This window comes from Bombus terrestris, chromosome 9, assembly GCF_910591885.1.
Source record: "Bombus terrestris chromosome 9, iyBomTerr1.2, whole genome shotgun sequence".
Taxonomy (NCBI): Eukaryota; Metazoa; Arthropoda; class Insecta; order Hymenoptera; family Apidae; genus Bombus; species Bombus terrestris.
Genome location: NC_063277.1, coordinates 18,075,951 through 18,095,287, shown reverse-complemented (window position 1 = coordinate 18,095,287; position 19,337 = coordinate 18,075,951). Strand labels below are relative to the sequence as shown.

The 19,337-nt window shown below is 39.9% G+C and overlaps 1 protein-coding gene across 4 annotated transcripts in view; it reads left to right on the top strand.

Moving 5' to 3' along the window:
* The window catches only part of LOC100643535 (matrix metalloproteinase-2), a 98,648-nt gene that overhangs the window by 66,931 nt on the left and 12,380 nt on the right, over positions 1 to 19,337 (top strand). For all 4 annotated transcript variants that reach the window (XM_048408524.1, XM_048408522.1, XM_048408523.1 and 1 more), the window contains 2 exons: positions 13,650 to 13,796; positions 16,847 to 16,992. In XM_048408524.1, coding sequence (XP_048264481.1) covers positions 13,650 to 13,796; positions 16,847 to 16,992 — 293 coding nt within the window. The remainder of the gene's footprint in view (positions 1 to 13,649; positions 13,797 to 16,846; positions 16,993 to 19,337) is intronic.

Genomic DNA, 19,337 nt, shown 5'->3' with positions numbered 1-19,337 from the left:
GAGATTATTTCGTATTATCAGATAGGAACGCGTCGATGAAAAACGCGAAGAAATCAAAAAATACGAAAAGCCGAACCAGCTCGGGAATCAAAGGACGATCCTCCGACTATATATCATCGGCGGATTTTCTTCGATCAGAAGAACATGTGCTCGACTGCTTGCTCGAGAGCTTACGATCTTTCACACGCGTTTACATAGATGACAAGAAGATCGCACAAAAATCGAATAGAGTCCGATGCTCCGTTTTACATCCGGTATTCGCTTCGCGGATCATCCCTTTATCTACAGACACCTTCGTCATACTGTCACAACCGTGAACCGATACTTACCTCTTGCCGAGGAGATCGGCCAGTCGACGAAAATCAGCTTTTCTCTGGTTCGGTAGCTTAGCGAAGTGACAAGTAGGTAACTTGCTATTAAAGGTTTAAGATCCGATCGGATGCGTCCGATGTGAACGTGGTAAAACGGTTTAGTCAAGTAGATGCAAATTTTTAGAGTTTTTGGACACGTAGAAAAACGGGACAGCTTTCCTCCCGCCATCCACTGTTAACCGACTAGATCTATCCGGACTCGTTTCTTTAGTCGAATTTATTAGTAACTTGTCTCATTTACGCTAGCAATCGGAGCGCTTTCCAAGTTCATTACCTGTTTGGGGACAGACGAAATTCCCTCTGCGATGCACAGTGCAACGAATCGTAAATACGTAAAATCGTAAACGTTTACGGGTATGGGCGAAAATGTGACGTATAATGTTTGTATTCGTATAATTGTGTGGCATTATTAACAAATAAACTTCTTGATCTTTTTAAACTCTTCTGGCTTTGAAACAATAAATACAGAACTAATATCAAACAGTTAACGTGACAATGATGAAAAACTTTTCTATCATGATATTATCATAAAATTTGGATAAAGATATGTATTACCACATCTAAATGTACTTTCTTTAACGTTATTTATCATTGAGGCTGAGAAACTCTGTTAATTAAATAATTGGTCGGCACCGAACGACAATATTTCATTTGCTACAAATTACGGCATTTTTACTCTTACAAATTATCTAATTTTTTATCAAGTACCGCTTGTGTTATAAACTCATTTCTAAAATTTCGATTTTTACGTTTCTCAAGATCATTTTCTAAGCCAAGATATAACGAAACAATTTAGAGCGATCGATGCTGCACGACTCTTTCCTACACCGTCTTTACTTCATAATCTATTCTCCTAATATACTTTTTATACGTCAACGCTGCATCTCACAACTTGAAATTATCAGGCGCTGCCAAACAAGCCACGGATAAAAATCGATTAATTGGTATGTCAATACCAATACTTTGTCAGAAATGTTACTCTTCTCTTCTAGACTTAATGGTCGCTAGAAAATGATCTCTCCAAAAGGAGATAACGATATAGGTATATCTTTAACGTTGTTAAAGACAGAGAAAATAATATTCCTTCCTTTCTTCAAAGGCTTCGTTCGTTATTAAACGAATTGAGCGTGAATTTCTCGCATGGAAGTCGATGGCTTTGAATCCGCACCAATTTTCAAGGCTCTTTGGCAGCCGCGAGCTCCGTTCTGATACCAGTAACTAAAGCCGTCGCGTCGCTAACTTTTAATATCTCCCTCTAATGGTCCTTTCACCGATGCTTAATCCAATTTTGCATTTTTACGCGGCACTCGAGTCTCGCTACGCGCTCTAGGATAGTTAATTGCGTTAACTGAACGAGATTCCATCGGACCGGTGTACGTAATGTTCGAACCGGCGCGATTCAGCACTGGCCGTTTTTAACCTTTCCCGTATGTATATATATATATATATGTACATATATACATACATATAATGTATATATGCAGCTTTCATCCTGTAAAACCGATTAAAAGTGTATCTTTTGTCAAGGACACTACAGAAAATGGACCAAGCCTGGCAGTAATGGCCGTCCAAATCGATTGCTAATACAGCCGTCTTTTTAATAAAATCCAATTCGTATCTTCATCCTCTCTATAATCTTCTGGTAGCGTATAAGTCGCGCGATTTAATACGCGCATTTAATACACGCGTGTTATTTAACCGCAGCACGAACGGTGATTTTTATGCGTTTCTTTTATTTGGAAGAATTTTACGATCAATTCTCATTGAGAATTACAAGTAAGTTATTCTGCTGTGGTACTATATCGTGTATTATAGTTGATTGCAGCTGAATCTAACGTTTACATCTAAAGGGTAATGTCTTCTTAGCCTGCGGATCTGATCCGTCGTGTCAAGTAATCGAGTAACTAATGGGTTTTGGTGGTTGTTAATTCTTGTGTTATATCTATAATATTACTGAATTTGGATATTTCTTCTTTAACTGTGGGTATCTTAAGGTCGCGATGTATTGTTTCGTTGGTAACATACCAAGGTGCATCTATTAAGGATCTTAGAATTTTCGATTGGAATCCTTGAAGAATTTCTATGTTGGAATTACTCGCTGTTCCCCATAGTTGGATCCCATAGATCCAAACGGGTTTTAATATAGCCTTATATAGCATTATTTTATTCTACGCGCTTAAGTTGGAACGTCCGCCAATGAGCCAGTAGAATTTTTTCAATTTTGTTTTAAGTTGCTTGGATTTATCTACGATGTGTCGTTCCCATGTCATTCTTCTGTCCAGAATCATGCCCAGATATCTGACTGAATCTTTCTTTGGAATTGAAATATTATTTATGGTCAGCTGTGGGTTGTTTTCGCAGCGTGAAGGTTATACGACTGGATTTATTTTCATTTATTTTAAAGCGCCATTTGTGGAACCACGTTTTCATGCGTTATGCGTAACATCGACTAAGATTTTACGATAAATCGGAAGATAGTTCGAAGGGATAAGAACAATGTAAAATCGGAAACTCGAACGTTGATTTTTGCGGTAAGAAAAAACAATCGTCGCAGCAATTTATCCGTTTATACAATGTGTCTATTCCGCTGACTTTTCCCTCGAGCTTTTCTTCGCCTCGAATAAACTTGTTTATTTCGTTGGAAGAAGCATGTGCCGGCGCTCGAGTACCTAACTCGTAACTTTCAAACACACGCTTTCGCTTCCGCTTTTCGAACTTGCGACATTTTTCTTACGGAAAAATATACTTTTACTTTATTCTCGTAGAAATTGATCTTACCGCGAAGTTAAACGAAATATAACTTTCTTTGACTTACGTCACATAGGTTTCAGGATAAAATTGTACTTTCGATTAAGATAAATCAAAGTCAAGATTGCTTCTAAAAATGTTGGAGATAGAAAGAATCGTGGAATATTTATTGGAAATCGAATTTATTTAATGGAAATGGTACGATTAATCCGTGAATGGGATTTTCCGTAACGTAATGTCAATGGAAATTGTTGCAAAGACAAAGAAAATGTCGATGACGTATCGTGGAAACTGGAAAGACAGTTTGAGAGAAAATTTTAAACGAAGATAAGACAAGACTCGTTGAACGATTAAAACAAAATTTCTTATTCCCTAATAACCGGCCGATCAAGTTTCTGTATTACGCAAATACGAATTCTGTTGTTAACGTTGACAAGTTGAACTAAAAATAATTCCGAATTTCTAACGAATAGAGTGATAGATGGAAATCTTCTGAAAATAATTGTCGAATGTTTTACGAGTCTGTAACGACATCTTGTCGAAAGTCGACATCTATTCGTATAACGAATAATATATATTTAATAAGTACGAGATGATATCTGTTACGATCGACGATACTCGAACAGCTCGTCATATACCTCCAAGTGCGATAAACGCATTAATCATTAGTCACGTTCGTTCCAAGAGAAAAATTAATTCGCGATTTTACGAGATTCGATCGGGAAATTCGGTATATTCGTATAACGACCTGTCACTCGATCGGTTCATCAATTTTCGCGTCGATCATTTTATCTAAGTACTTGTCCATCCGTTCCATTTATCTACTCGATTGTCTGTCCATCACTCTCGATCAATTTATCACTTGTTTCGTCAAACCGTGAATCGAGGAAAACTCGATTATCTATCGCTCCGTCGAGTTTACGACGACGAATTAGCAACGCCGTTCTTATCGACGTTAGCCGTTTTGATATTTCCAGCGTAAAATTGGAGGCTAAATTACGCAGAGAATAGATGAAAAGAGGGAAGGAGCATCGCGACCAAGATCATCAGAAGTCATAGCGGCGATGTTCATCTTCCGACCGGTTAAACTCGTTGAAACACGACGAAATCGATTCAATTTTCATCGTGGTCATCGCGCGCATTTCAACCTGAACGATTCAGATTCCGTAAACCAAATTCGTCGTACGCTACGGTCAAATCGGCCAGGCTGACCAGTATCCACGTAGCGGACTTCAATTGGGTTTTCCGGAAAACCTGTTGGGTAATTCCACTGCAGGAGGAACGGATTTATGGTTGGTGCGTGCTACTGAATTTCCGTTCCTCCGATTCTACGAACAAAGAGAGCCGCGAGCCAAGAATTAGCGACTCGCTTCCAACGAAATAAACATAAAATCCTGTGCAGCGAGAGAAAAAAATATTTCACGTGTTAAACGAATTTGCGTTTCGCGAGTTCTAGGAATTTATCGCATTATGGAAAGAATGTCGCGTATTTCTAGTTACTTTACATTTTGCCTGTTATTAGAGCGCGAATGTCTACGTGGCGTAAAAAATACGCAAACGGAATTCGTGAAACGTAACGATGCAACAAGTATACGTATATATTGAAAATATATATAATTATAAATTATAAATAGCAAAGATTCGAAAGAACGGAATCTCATATATCTAGTTCCTGTTTTGTACGCAACGCGTATTATTCCACGTCACTGCTAATTAATTCATTTCTACATTTTTCGTACCTAACGAGATTTACGCCAGCTATTCGTATCGTCACCGTTACGTCGCTACCTGTTCCGACGCATCGATAAATCCATTTTCAGTTCGTTAAATGAACCGATTCCAGGCGGCAACGTCGATGTTTCTGTTTGTGCTTCTAAACAAAACTAAATACGAGCTTAATTGTACGTCGATTAAACTTGTACAAATTATCACGATCTTGTACAAAATATTTACAGTTGCAAAACATACAATTTACGCAATCGGAACGATGCAATTCTCGAATAAATGACCAAGTTTCACGATAATACGTGCAATATCCGAACTACGCTTCAAATAAATCACTTTGATCCAATTTTTTGCAACGTTAAAGATATTCGTTAAAGATAAACACGGAACTTGCGTTTCGATCGGGTTGCACCAAATATCCAAATGTCTATGACAATCGCGAACTTGACGATCCATTTCTGATAGGCAATCACGAGAATTTCCTATTCCGAGTACCGTAACATTCGTGTTAATTTTCATTCTCATCAACGCGTTTGCAATAACGTAGGAAATATTGCCTGCAACATCGATGCATAATAGACTCCGAAGGAATTCACCAGCATGAACCAGCGTGCTAATTAATTCTACGTACTACTCCATTCGCGATCCGTGACTAGCATACGCTTTTGCCCATTCATTATGAAAGCAATGTAAACGCAGATTAGAAATTGTGTCGTAAAAACCATCGTGCGTATCTTACCTTTAATGGAAATAACGCGGAGAAAGTTAATTAATGAAAAGCTAATAGACAACTACCAAGGAATTTAACTAAAACACGAACGGTATCGCTTGGATACCAGCTTTCAGGTATATTATGGTTTATCGTTAGGCTAAACTTAAAAGTGACTTTTCCTCGGACGAATAATCGCCGTAAAATTTGAAACAAGGTTGCAGAGAAAAGTTGGATCTTTGAAATTTTGAAACGACGTTTGAAATCTCAAAAAATCCAAGTACATCGAAACGACAAAGATAAGACGTTCGTAAAATTAGAAATTGCGTTAAACGTTCATCGAATTAACGGCTGGACATTCTCGGAGGAACTGGAAGGGAAAAAGCGAGAAGAAAAAGAAAGGACCAGCCTGTATGCATAAACTGCGTATAATGGATCATGTGTACGGTTGATAAACGGCGTTTGTCAAAAGCAGGCTTTGTCGAATACAGGTGCACGGTATATTCCGGTTGGTGTATGTGACGGAGCGATTCACTCGATCCTGTAGGATTCGCGAATGTCGAAGCTCGTCGTTGACACCGAAGGCACAGAGCGTCGAATGCCACTCGGTTACGGGACGGCTCTCTATAATCTGTCGATCACACGAGCTCCCAGGCAAAGCTTCGAGAGCTTTTTAGCCTGCGACTCGAGTGATTGGATTCGCGGTCGAGGGAATCCCATTGGCAAAGAGAGGATCGGTCACGAGGGTAGAGGGATTTTCATCCGTCGGTGTACCGTCTCCCCGAGCGCTCGTAAAAACATCTAGGTGAAATAAGAAAAATTGTACGGCTCTGTTGGGACGATTAAAACTTGCGATTCGGTAGTTGCGGGACTAGATAGTTACGGAAACTGGCTTTGCGTTGCGATTAGCCGTCCTATCGATTTCGCTGTATAACGAAATCGTTTTACGACGCGACGCGACGCGACACTCGATTTTACTCGATGATAAAATGAATATTCAACCGAGATGGAAATTAACGTAAGCGTTAATAGCAGTCGTTTTAAAAAGTACAACGTGTTTCCTAAATTTGTCAACCGCCCCTATTTTTCACTCCAACTTTTACAGATATTATTTCCAATCTATTTTGTAATCGACGGATGGAATATCGTCTCATCGACGGTACCACGTTGAACAAAATATTAGTGCGAAACACTGTCCGTGATTTAGTCTGCGAATGCGTAACGAATATCACTTGGAAAACCGTTTTAGTGAAATAAATCGATCTTCGTGAACTCGTGACGCAAAGTCACGTCGCTATTGGAAATTTACCGGAATATCGAATATCGGTCCTGCAATCGCAGGTACACAATGCGTTCCGTGGTACGCTGAAACGCCATGAAACAGTTTATAGAATTTCCTATAGAACTGAAAATAGGACTTGTTTCGCGTGATATCGTCGGGGCGGTTTTCCTCTTGATGTTTATTCGACCACGATAACGGAACGGTTTTGTAGAAGAATTCCGATCGACGTGAACGCGTTCGCCTCTGTTCCATCTTTCGTTAAACACGACAAATTGGCAAGTGGAATTTACTTTTCTTCTTCGGCTGTTCTTATCTAGTAAGTAGGTGCGTTCTCGGGGAATCGACGATTATGATTCGGCAGCGTGAATAACGATGTACGTCGCGAAACGATGTAATTACTCGCGAGTTATTTCGTTCGGCGAGCAGAAAATTGCAACGTAATTTCTACGAGCCAGCTCCTGCGGGCAACTTCGAACTGCGAATAAAAATGTTACGAATTCGTGTCTCCTATTCGTTGTAACTTTGAAAATTCATCAGAAAACTGGCACGTATCTCGTTAATCTTTGCAACTATATAAATAAAGAGATATGAACGAACGTAATGTAAATAGTATCAACGATCGTCTACGTTCTAACGCGTATTCGCGTAAGTTGCTTCGATACTCGTCGTCGATGTTTTAATCGTCACAGCAAGAAGCGCAAAATAATTCACTCTAGACGCTGAAAAGCTCTCCGCGAACGGAAACTGACACGTTGAGAGTTTCCACGTAAAGTAACGATGGCTCTCCATCTTCTCGTTTTATGCCTGTCGTAAATTTTACGAGCCGAATTCGTGGTTGGTGATTCCGTTGGTCGTTAGAATTGCAAGCACGGTTGTTCTTCGATTGAAACTGGCGAATAGGTAAGTCAAACGGAGAAATAAAGTAAGAAAACTCGATACGTGAACTATATTTTATCTTTGCCGCGCACCAAACGGATGAACGCCGATATCTTCTATCTTTATACTTGTATTACGTATTCCAAGAAATAAGAATATATCGGTACCAAGGCTCCCGAAATTGAAGGCAAATTAATATAACGTTTTAACGTTCTACGATTGTTTCTTCTCGTTCGAAGAAAATGCAAGTTTTCGATGATTCGTTGCCAATGATGGACACGGTGGTCTCGATAATCCAAAGTAAGGAGGGTCATATTTGGCTCGATTTAAAGGAATTCGACTTAAGCGGACTGAAATTGCTATGAAGTATTTATCGCTACGATTTTTCCGCCTAAAGTACTATGTTGTTTTTTCTAGAACGTACTAGTCTGCTCAACGTATCCACCTACTTCCGTTTTATATATCGATCGTCGCGCATCCTCTTATATCTTCCGCTTCTACGCAATTTTCTCATTGGATTCTCGTAATTTTCCATTTTACTTTACATCTCTGACAACGTGCGATACATCTGCTGCGTCGTCAAAGGTATCCAACTTTAATAAAAAACGTTACTTCCTTTAACGCGAGATTATTCAAGCTTTTGCGAAGCAGCTATTTTAAATCGAACCGTTCACGTGTCATATTTATTTATTCCGTTTTACACGACTTGATTCTTCGGCTTATTTCGTTCCTTTCTTCTTCTTTTTTCCTTTTTTTTTTTTATATTTGCTGCGCGATATGTAATCCGCATAATCAAGCGCAGAGTTGGCGATAGCTAGGAAAAGAGGAAGGGGCAGAACCCGCGCAAACGGGAGCAGAAAATTAATATCGCGGCGTGATGTATCGTTTCATTCTCTACTTTATTTCCTTCGTTCTACTTCGTGCCAGCCCATGAACGTTCGGCCATTTTGTTTCGTGGCACGATTTCAATTCACCCTCTCATTTTACTCGTTATTGTCGAGTTCATACATCGTTCCGCAAATTTTAAAAAGGAAGCCTTCCTCTCGTGATATCGGTATTTGCCACGGCCAGTATTTTTCAACTACCGGCACGAATGATATCTCGTCGTTAAAAAAATTTCTTAGCAAAACTACGAGGATCGTAGCAGAATTAAGTCTGTATCCTCCTGTGCGATACGAGCAGAACGTTTCTTTGAAAATATATTAGGTCATCCCATAAGTTCGTGCCGTTTTTCGACCGGTTATATATGTTAAGATCGTTTACATACCTTTCAGTTTCATGAAAAAATGTAATGCCCCTCTCGTTGTACAACTTCTTCCCATTTTTCATTATTCCGTCTCGATAAAAGTTCTCTTGTTTTTCTTTAAAATATGAAATGCGTACACAAAGGTCGGCACGAACTTATGGGATGACCTAACACGATATAACCGTTATACGTGTACGATAAATTTTATTTCAAGATGTAGCTAAGGTGCTTTCGATACTACGTAGAATGTCGTCGCGTTGATGAACGACAGCCTGGTTAATGAACGTGTGACGCGTTGATATTAGGGTAATTGATCTGTCACGTCATCGGGATATTGTTCTCGTATCCGAGCAACTTACCGAGCGACGAAAATCAGGTATTTCTTTTGTTTCTTCGAATGACTTTTCCATCTCTTGGGTATATTTCGCGCGTATACAAAGCCACAGAGAGTCAAAAGAAGAAATTATATGGTCGCAAATGCCCACCCCATTGTTCTTACGATCCCATTTCCTTTTTCCTCGCACCTTTTTGCACGGTGAAGATACGTCGAAGATGAAAAGGAACAAAAGCTCGCGAGAAATGTTCCACAGACGAAAATTATTCTCTCTTTCCATCTCGGAGCGATCGAACGTCTCGATTATCCCGTTGATCACCTTTTCATTCTATCCGTTTGCTCTGCAATTTTAGATACTAATTGGATATTTTTCTAGCCACCTAAAATAACCGTGTCCGGACCATTAATTTTTCCAACGCAAACACGCGATATACGTGTGTTTTTAAAAATGGCAGTAAATTAATTTTAAACCGGACAATTATTTTACGAAGGAAAATTGTTGTAAAATTTAAAGAACACGAGTAGTATTTCTTCTCCCATTCGCTACTCGTACATGGAGTGTTAATATCCGTACATTTGTAACGTATGTAGTACATTGCGAAAGTTATGAATTCAAAACAGACATCGTACGTTCAGCAGCCATTCAACTTGCTAAAAGGGAGCAATGTACGATCAAAGTTCCAAATACAACAGAAAAACGGAAACAAGAATTTTGAATATTCTAGATGAAAGACGAAAACCAGTGAGAGATATAAAGACCGTGTGTCTACATCAACATGATCAAAGGAGAATACCGCTGGCCTGGCATAATGCGAGTTTGAAAGGAGTTGATAAGACGTGACGTGACGGATACGAACAGCGTAAACGCGAAAATTGCAGTGCACCTTGGCGACGTGACGTAATGTGACAATCAATATCCATAAAGGACGCACGACTACACCAAAGTTCGTACAAAGTACAACTTAATTATATAATAAAAAAGTTTGCGATCCATCCATCAGACGGAATTTCTTCGTCGATTAAACTCTCTTTTACATTTGACAATTTCGTCAAAACTGTGACATCCCTTTGGACAGCTAAACGTCCTTCGTATTCTTAAACTCTTAAACGATATTATCGATGATTCTCAAATGTGACAACGAGTTAAGAATGCTAGAACTGCCACGCCAGTCAATTTTACTGGTTTTATAATTTTATTATAAAATTCCTACTTCGTGTTCTATCTTTTCTTCACGATGATGTAATGACTTTCGCAACGATAACTAAAAGAATGATATAACGAATTTTATTTTGTCTTTTATGTATTTAAACTGAAGATAATTTTGTATCAAAGCTACTTATACCAATACCAGTCAAAATTACCGGTACTTGTCAAAGTGACAACCAAGTAACCAGTTTCCTCGTTTTGTACAACTTGCCACACGTTTTTCGAATTTTTACCGCGTATCGTTCGATACGATGATATCAGTTATCGGGAAAATTCCGGATCGATCGCTAGATGCTGACACTAAAAATACCACAGCGATCAAAATGACTGGTTCTACGATTTTACAAATGTGTCAATCCTCCTTTAGGGATGATGGTCCCAGATGGATTGATAATACCAAAAATCTACCACATGACATGGAATTCCTTCTGTAAGAAAGCAATAAATCAATAAATATACAAATATTCCATTATTGCGTATTTTTTAAAGACCAGTCATTTTGACTGACTTTGATAGAAATAGCTTCGTGTTAACTATCGGTAGTTCTAGCGTTACGACACGTATAATAAACGCTCGACTCGGCAAGATCTCTGTTCCACGATTACCATTAAATAGCTGTGGAATATCTGTTCTTAGGTTTTTCGTACAACTCGCTTAAAGTTCGGGATTTTATCTTTTTTCCTGTAAGGTCGGTTTAAAAGTCGTATCGATTGGTCGTTGGTACTTTAGCACCGCCGATACAACGATAATTCTGTAAATGGTATTTCACTTAAAATTCAACGTTTGATCTAGTAATTTGGGGACAGATATAACGCAGAATTCAATATCCGAACGCTGCAGTGTCAGATGAATTTGCAATTCGTCACAAGTGGTACACAAGCGTGTGTAAATATGTACGTACCAAGAGGCTTGTTCCAACCTGAAACTCGCGTCGGTCGAAGACCTTGACGACATTTCCTGCGAACAAGCGTATTCTCGTTGCTCGCTTTCAACCAATTTCCTGGTAAAATAGGACTCGAAAGCAGCGTTTTGATCGCGTTTTAGCAATGGCAAGAGACGACGCAATGCGTCGCTCGACGTCGCGCCGTTTGGTCGAGTCACGGAGCTGCATAACCGTGTATCCGCATCGCCCGCGGCCCTTCGCGTCAGCTTTTCAGTCTTTCAGCCTCGTTCTGGTACACGGAAAGGGCGAAACGACCTTTCGAAATTCAGTCAGGCCGCGATGCACAGGTGTTCTAGCAAGAAAAGCGAATAAAGCCAGTTCGCTTCGGTTGACTGAATAGAACTTCGCTTGCCCCACCCAGCTGCGTTGCACCGTGTCTCGCAGCTTACTTTCCGTTCCTCCGAACCTTCCTACTGATTTCTTCTTCTAATTAGGCTTCGATGGAACGATCTCGACACTGTTTAATTAACGGCTACCTCGCGCGTATTTCTTCCTCTCAAAGTCTCCACGGAAAATATGGCGGAAAAAATGCATCCTGATCCGGATCTTGAGCGATCGATCGTTTAATAAGTGCGGTTATACTTTAGCAATTTTATCAGCGATTGCATGTATCTACATTCGATTCCTATTTACCACGTTCCAACCACGATCAAGTGCATCGACCAAAGTTACAGTTCTACGCTTGTTTGAAATCTCAGGTGGATCGATCGATCGATAACACGATGCGTATACACTGCCGTATGCTTTGGAAATATCGAAAGGAAAGCTACGTTTCTTCCAGTCGAGCTTTCAAGATCGAAGCGATGCGTTCGGCGTAAATGTGGCGGCCGCTGCGACGCGACATTTCTCAGGAATATAGATCGATCCATCGATAAGGCCCAAGTCGTCTAAGCGAAGTGCGATCCTTTTAAGGGATAGCCTGATAGGCTTCGAGCATATCCTGTTTGCGTGCTTTTGAAATGTCCCCGGCTAAAAGCAGGATGACGTTAATTATGAACACGATGGAAATAAGCGTCGCAGTTTAAAGGCTTGGTTTTATAAGCTGCGCGAACGATGTCGTCAGAATCACGGGATATCCAGTTTCGCTCGATTAAAACGACCATATCCGTTTCAAGGATCCGAGTAAGTAATCGTAATAATTAATCGTTCGACCTTAACCTTACGCGTTCCAAACGTTTCTTCCAATTATATGCTTCGTTGATATTCGCGTGTTGGAAATTTTTGAAACACGCGTCGCGTCTTATTGCCAGCTTCTAGAAATTTCGTTGGTTTCATTCTGCAAAATAAGTTTCGAAAGTCTTTTAAGATAAATATCACAACGAGTACATTCCTTTCGTCGTCGATGCAGGAAATGTAAGATTTTACAACTATCGATAGAATACCCGATCAAAATTTGATTAAAATTCCTCCGATCGTTTGATGGAAAATAGGTCGTTGCAGTACGGAACTTTCCTGCCAGGCTATAAAGCTCGATTATAGGTTCATCCGCAGTTTATTTCAGACTAAAGCCTGATTGTTTACTAAATGTCGGCTTTTTATAGCCATAGTAAACGTAAAATCGCTGTTCTCTGTAAAATCGAAGATACGAGAAACTTTGCTGCGGTTTGTCCATTAGCTGAATGATCGTTTCTCATTTTTATTCCACCTTTAATTATAACAAGAACGAAATTTCCCATTTGCAATTTCTCGGAGTCGCGTCTATCGTTTCGTACAGCGATATGTTTCGTCGAGATATATGGCCCTTGCCATTTCTGGTAAAATATTCTTTGATCGACTTTCGATGAATCGATCGTGGCGCTTTTGTTTTTTACGTTGAACCTACACCGTTGAATAAATTGTTGAAAGACGCGTTCCATCTCTACTTGCTAATTTTCCGCGGGAACGTAATTCGAACAATTTCACGGAATTTCCGCGTTCTGGTATGCAACAATATTTTCCTCGTTTCTTTCGTTCTCACTGAGAAGTAACGGAGCATATTTGCTAAGATCGTTCGTCTTTCGGGCAACGATCGAATCGCCTCCCTTTCAGCGTCTCTCGCCGCGAAACGTTTTCTCCGGTTTGCTGGCGTGGTTATTAGATCGAAGCCGCTCTCGAGCAGAGCCGATAAAGAGGACAAAAGCATCGCTCACCGGTGGGATCGATTTTCGGCGGATTCCTAACGATCTTTCCTTCTTTCTTTCTTTCTTTCTTTCTTTCTTTTTGTTACAGCCTGAGAACCGAGCAACCGAGTGGCCTCGACACGGGCGGCGTTCGTTTCGAGCTAAGCAGAGCTCTCGATCTCTGGGCGAGAAACTCCAAGCTTACTTTTCAGGAGGTTAACAGCGATAGGGCGGATATTCTGGTTTACTTTCATAGGTAAGTTCTCGTCTTTTATTGAAATTAACCGAATCCGAAATTAACTGGATCGTGATAGCTATCGCTACCACAGCTGTCAGACTTTTCATATTCCTCTTAAGCTCAGAGGTAGCAACGACGGTAATAACGCCGTATACTTATTTCGTTACTTCGTCTGGAACATCTTACAGTATCAGAAGAAAAATATATAAGACGAATAACTTTAAGGAATTCCATTTGCCAACCTCGTGCATGTATCGCGTATATTTATTTTTTCTAAGGAAAATACGGACACTCTAGAGATCAGGTAGTTTAGAGTAAAAAGTAAATCGGGAAACTTGGATTATTTACATATACGGATATACAGTTGGAGACAAAAGCGAGTGGACAAATAGCGAAGATAGTTAACGATAAAGTCTAATTGATACCTACGTATATATAATTCAATCTTATTTATTATATATTCCGTCGTACGTGGATTGTTTAATTAATAGTTGAAATTAGAATTTACGCTTTTTTATACGAATAAATGGCATTTTAAAAAGCGAATAAACGAAAAGCTCGGAAAGGAACGAAAATGGAAATTTTGCTCATACGGCCAGGTTTACCTTCTTTTATCGCGGCACAGTGCTTTTTAACTAGGAGACGAATTTGAACTTCGCTCAAACCGAACATGGCACGATCGTTGTTTTTTCCATCTTTTTTCCATTTCGTTTTGTCTTTTCTTCTTTTTATCCGAAAACATATTGACGAGTGCATAGCGCGCGGCGTTACATAGCTTTCATGGCCGTCGAGCAATTCGCGCGAACAGCAGATTTTAAATAAACCTCTTCCGTTTAATCATACCCCGTTCCCAGTTACGCCATTGCGATAAATTTCCCGATAACAAGGAAGTCCGAGAATCGAGCTATCGATTCTCTCTTTGTTTGCTCGTATTATTTCCTTCTCTTTGTTTACTGCTGTGCCTTTATAGACGCGGCTTAAAATTATCGTGCGGATTCGCGTGAATACTATGGTACTATGTTAATATCTTGATAGAAACATATATCGCAGAGAAACATTTCGATTCGACGAGCTGAACGAAGTAAACGCTTCGGAAAGCCGAAACTGTTTTACGCTCTTTTCGACGAAAATGTACATCGCCACTTGATTATATCCTGCGATTAAATCATCGCGCCGTCAGAACTATATCGTATTAAGTTAATTATGATATTAAGTCGTTAGCGGTCGAACGAACAAAAATTTTCCACCACTATAGTTCTATTACATTAACTCTGTAATGCTATTATGCGCCTAAACGCTATTCCTGTATCGAGCGCCGTATCGAGGAATCGTATACCTCAACCATGAAAGCAGATGAAATTACAATTTCAATGATTAAAGAACATCGTTTTAGCGCAATTTAATTTTCGAACAATTTTGGTTTTTTCGTGTCAAAAAATTACAAAGAGCTATTTACCACTCCTTCGAAATGGTTACAGCAAAAGTAACCGGAGGGTACGAAATCCTATAGTATAGTGTTGAAAACGTTTCGTACTTTTAATTTCTTAGTCGATCGTTCGCAGCTAAGGAACCACTTTACCGATTCGCAGGTACGTTAATTTCGTAAAAGAAAAGACGCGTCAACTGCATTTCGCGATACATCTTTTATGTATTTTCCTACGCGTGTTATACACGTGTCGTGTAAATCGTCGTCACTTTTCTCCGATGCAAACATAGTTTAGATACGTTATAGCGTAAAATCTCCTTTTTTTTTTTTATCGTAAACAGCATCATTTATAAAAAAAAAAATAAAGGTGTGCCTGTTGAACCGATATCGGTTCCGCGCATCTATTAGGTCATCTATGTAGAACTCATTTATCTAACTTATTGGTTTTCCTATAGTTTGTAAGTAACGACGAACTGTTGCGTAATGTATACCTAATTTGTGATCAACATCTCGCGCATAACGTCTGTGACGTGCATGAAACCGCATGGAAGTCTTCGACCGACTGAATCGAATCGATTATAATTATTATCGAACGCGTCCCTACCAGCCATGTTCGTTTCCTGCGATTTCTCTCTCTCTCTCTCTCTCTCTCTCTCTCCTAATATCGCGTCTGCCTCTCCTGTCCTCTTGATCAAAATTTAACGAAATTGGGACCTTGATCGTGTTTCGTCTAAAAAGTATAAATTTAATTTAAATTCGAGTTTGATATACTGATAGTAAGTAATACGTAATTAATATGGTATTGGATAGCTTCAATTCGGGACTCGTAACAAATTATGAAACGTTACTTTGTCGGTTATATCGAACGCGCATCGTAAGATCGCGAACTGAAACAAGCAGACTTGTCTTACCAATTCTCTCAGGATTATAAAGGTTCCAGTTAACTCTCCTGGTACACGTTTCGACTCAACCATATATAATATCGGAGAGCCGATACCGTTAGCAGAAACAAGCGTTGGAATTAAACGATCGCAAACTATCGATTAAACGCATCTCAAAGGATATAATATTCGTACTGGTCGCCGTGTTAATTCGTAGGTATCGATACTCTTAACGATCGAAAGCGATTTATTCGACAGTTATTCGGAGACCGTGGCGATAGACGCCGAAACTGTACGTCGCGCAGAAATCGAACGAAACCAGGAAGAAGGGAAGAATAGAGAAGACGAATGATCCGGTTTGCCGATTAGCCATCCGAACGGTACGATAACAGTGGCGTATCGGCTGTCCGGATAATCGACGAATACTCGCGAACGGAATTTAATTATGGCGCAGGGTATGCCGCTTCTCGTCCCTGTTCTAGACTCACTCTAGGGAAACGGCAAATTAAACGAACCGCAAAACGAAGCGAGAGATTGCGCATCGTACGACCGAGATACCGTGAGAACTTAGAGCTGTAGTAACGTCCGAACAAACAGCAAATAGCATAGAAATCGTGGCGTCGCGTTCGCCCGGAAACGTCAGAACGCGCGTAACAGGGGGAATTTCCTGTGAATTCTCCAAAGTCGAACAAGTAACGATAGAAAATAATTCGGTTCGATTTAACGTCGGTTGGTTTACTCTTCTACGTATTCTGCTTCAGTGGTCATCATGGCGATGGATATCCATTCGATGGGAGAGGCCAGATTCTGGCACATGCGTTCTTTCCTGGTAGAGATCGCGGCGGAGACGTTCATTTCGACGAGGAAGAAATATGGTTGTTGCAGGACGACAACAGCAACGAAGAAGGTAAGAACTCAGAAGCTAGAAATGACGAAGCTAGAGAACAGAAATCCGCCCTTTCCTTAAAACTAGCCTTTTTCGCTACATCTGTCTATATATACTAACATTTGATATTTCGAAACGTACGGATTTCCCTGTGTAGAGATCAACTTTATCCAGACGTTTATCCAACTGAACATTCCCTTCGAATCGTTCGATTATAATCGCGGCGTATTTCGCTGAAATTCGAAACGATGCGAATATTTGCGTCTGTACCGCGAAACCTTGATTTTTATATAAAAGTATTCGTAACGAAAACTTTTATACGACGCTACGTCGTTCCTAGAAAAAACGGCAGAAAGTTTCGACAACTTTTAATTGAAAGCGGAAATACGTCGTACCTAATATCCTTATGTGTGCCAGCAAGTTCGCAAATCAGACGGATTCGTAACTCAAACGGCTTCAACCAGGAATATCGAGCGAAATCGGCGGACTAACGGTAACGATGAAATTTTAAAGCAACGACGCCAAGTTCGTTCAGATGTCAAAATAAAAATTTCTACGCGTTCCACTTTGTGCAAGGCGGGATTTTGCAACGGCGATGGAAGGAGGCACGGTAAGAGGAAGTTTAAAGGGATTTGCGGATGAAAAGAAAAGATTCCGGAACCGAGAAATTTTCGCAAGAGCGATCGAGCCTTTTTCCATTTGCTGGAGATACGCCAATTCGGTCATCCCGTGAGCGAGAAAAAGAAATAAGGAAACGATCACCGAAATCTTCCCTCTGTTCCACCATATTTCCATATTGTTATTTTTCGTTCAAGCTACGAGAAACGCTAATGATCGAACAGCGTGTCGTGCATTCTGATTTTTTGCCATTTGATCAGACTTTTATCGATAATTAAAACGAGAGATAATTTAGATGTTGGCTTAGAGAACTTCTATGGTGGCTTGACCTATCCGAACTCGATCCCTGCTAAACATCTAATTCCGAGATAACCCAAACACGAAACTCCATGCAAAATCGAAACTTGCAGGCAAATCTGAGACTTAGCGCTAACCTAATGCCTAAATCGATCTTGAAACGTGTCTCGGACCTGGCTGACGTTAAATTGACACATAAGTCAATTACCATCTAACTATTAATTTCCAAGAAATTAATCATTCGCTTAACGTATTTCACGTTCTATTTTATGCAATATAATGAAACTTTCATCGTTATAATTTCGATATTTTCGTTCCTACTGAATAGCAGAATATCAGACGAGAAACTTGAAATTACTACCGTTTCTTTCTGCTATGTTTGCGTTCCCTTCTTCTTTAAACTACGATTTAACTTCGCTTTACCTAAGAAAATGAAACGAATTTTTATGATGCAACTTTGGAAAAGAGAAAAAGTAAATTGGTTAAAAGGATGGATTATTCGATTCGTTTGCTCGAAACAAAGTGACAAGGAAAATCAACTGGAGCAACGATGAAACTGTCGTGTTACTTTCGAAGCAAACGGTCAAGTAACGATTACATACGGTTCCCTATTTTAATTAGAACGTAAGTACTGTAAGGAGAAAAGCCAAATTTCCAATTCACCATATGGGAACGCTTGCTTGAAACTTAGATGCGACTTGATGCGATTTTCTACGATCCACGGTGAGATTACGACGGTTAATCGGCTTGATAATTCACGAAGAAAATCGAAATGGTTATTCAGAATCGGTCAACGGCTGTTGCCTGTGTCGCGAATTATTACTCGCGGTTCGATTTTGATAGATGGTTGGTGCAATTCCGATTGGCCTCGTTAATAACTCCAGCTTAGCTCTCATTCTCTGCTGGCGTTGCATAGTTTCCATTAGCATGGTCATAATTATCCTGGATTCACCGACATCGTTCAGGGTCCGCCTATTAATAGCGCCGCTGCTAATACCAATAATTTCGGTAATTTTCCAAAAGTAGCATAACAATTTTGGCTAAATTGCTGGTTTAAAGAAACAGTCGTCTTCTTCTTCTTCTTCTTTTTCTCCTTCTTCGCTCGTAAAACCAGCTATCCTTCGGTCTGTTATTTTTACGAAAATTTTTACGAAAGAACGTGTAGTTTCGAATTTGTCTGCAGTTTTCAATGTCAAGTTGCAAATCGAACGAATGAAAATCTGTCTTAAAATATGTTACGAAATCGTAAACTTTGGAAAATCCATTCTCCTATTATCGAGACGAAGCTTCTGTATGGGTAATATTCGGCGATGTTGATGTCAGTTACGAACAACTAACGTGCTATCCGACACATACCGTTGGGAACCACAGGACGCTTGCAAACGACGAGAAACCGGAACATCACGATCAGCAAATCCATCGGAAAATTAGCATCCTCCTAGAACAGTCTT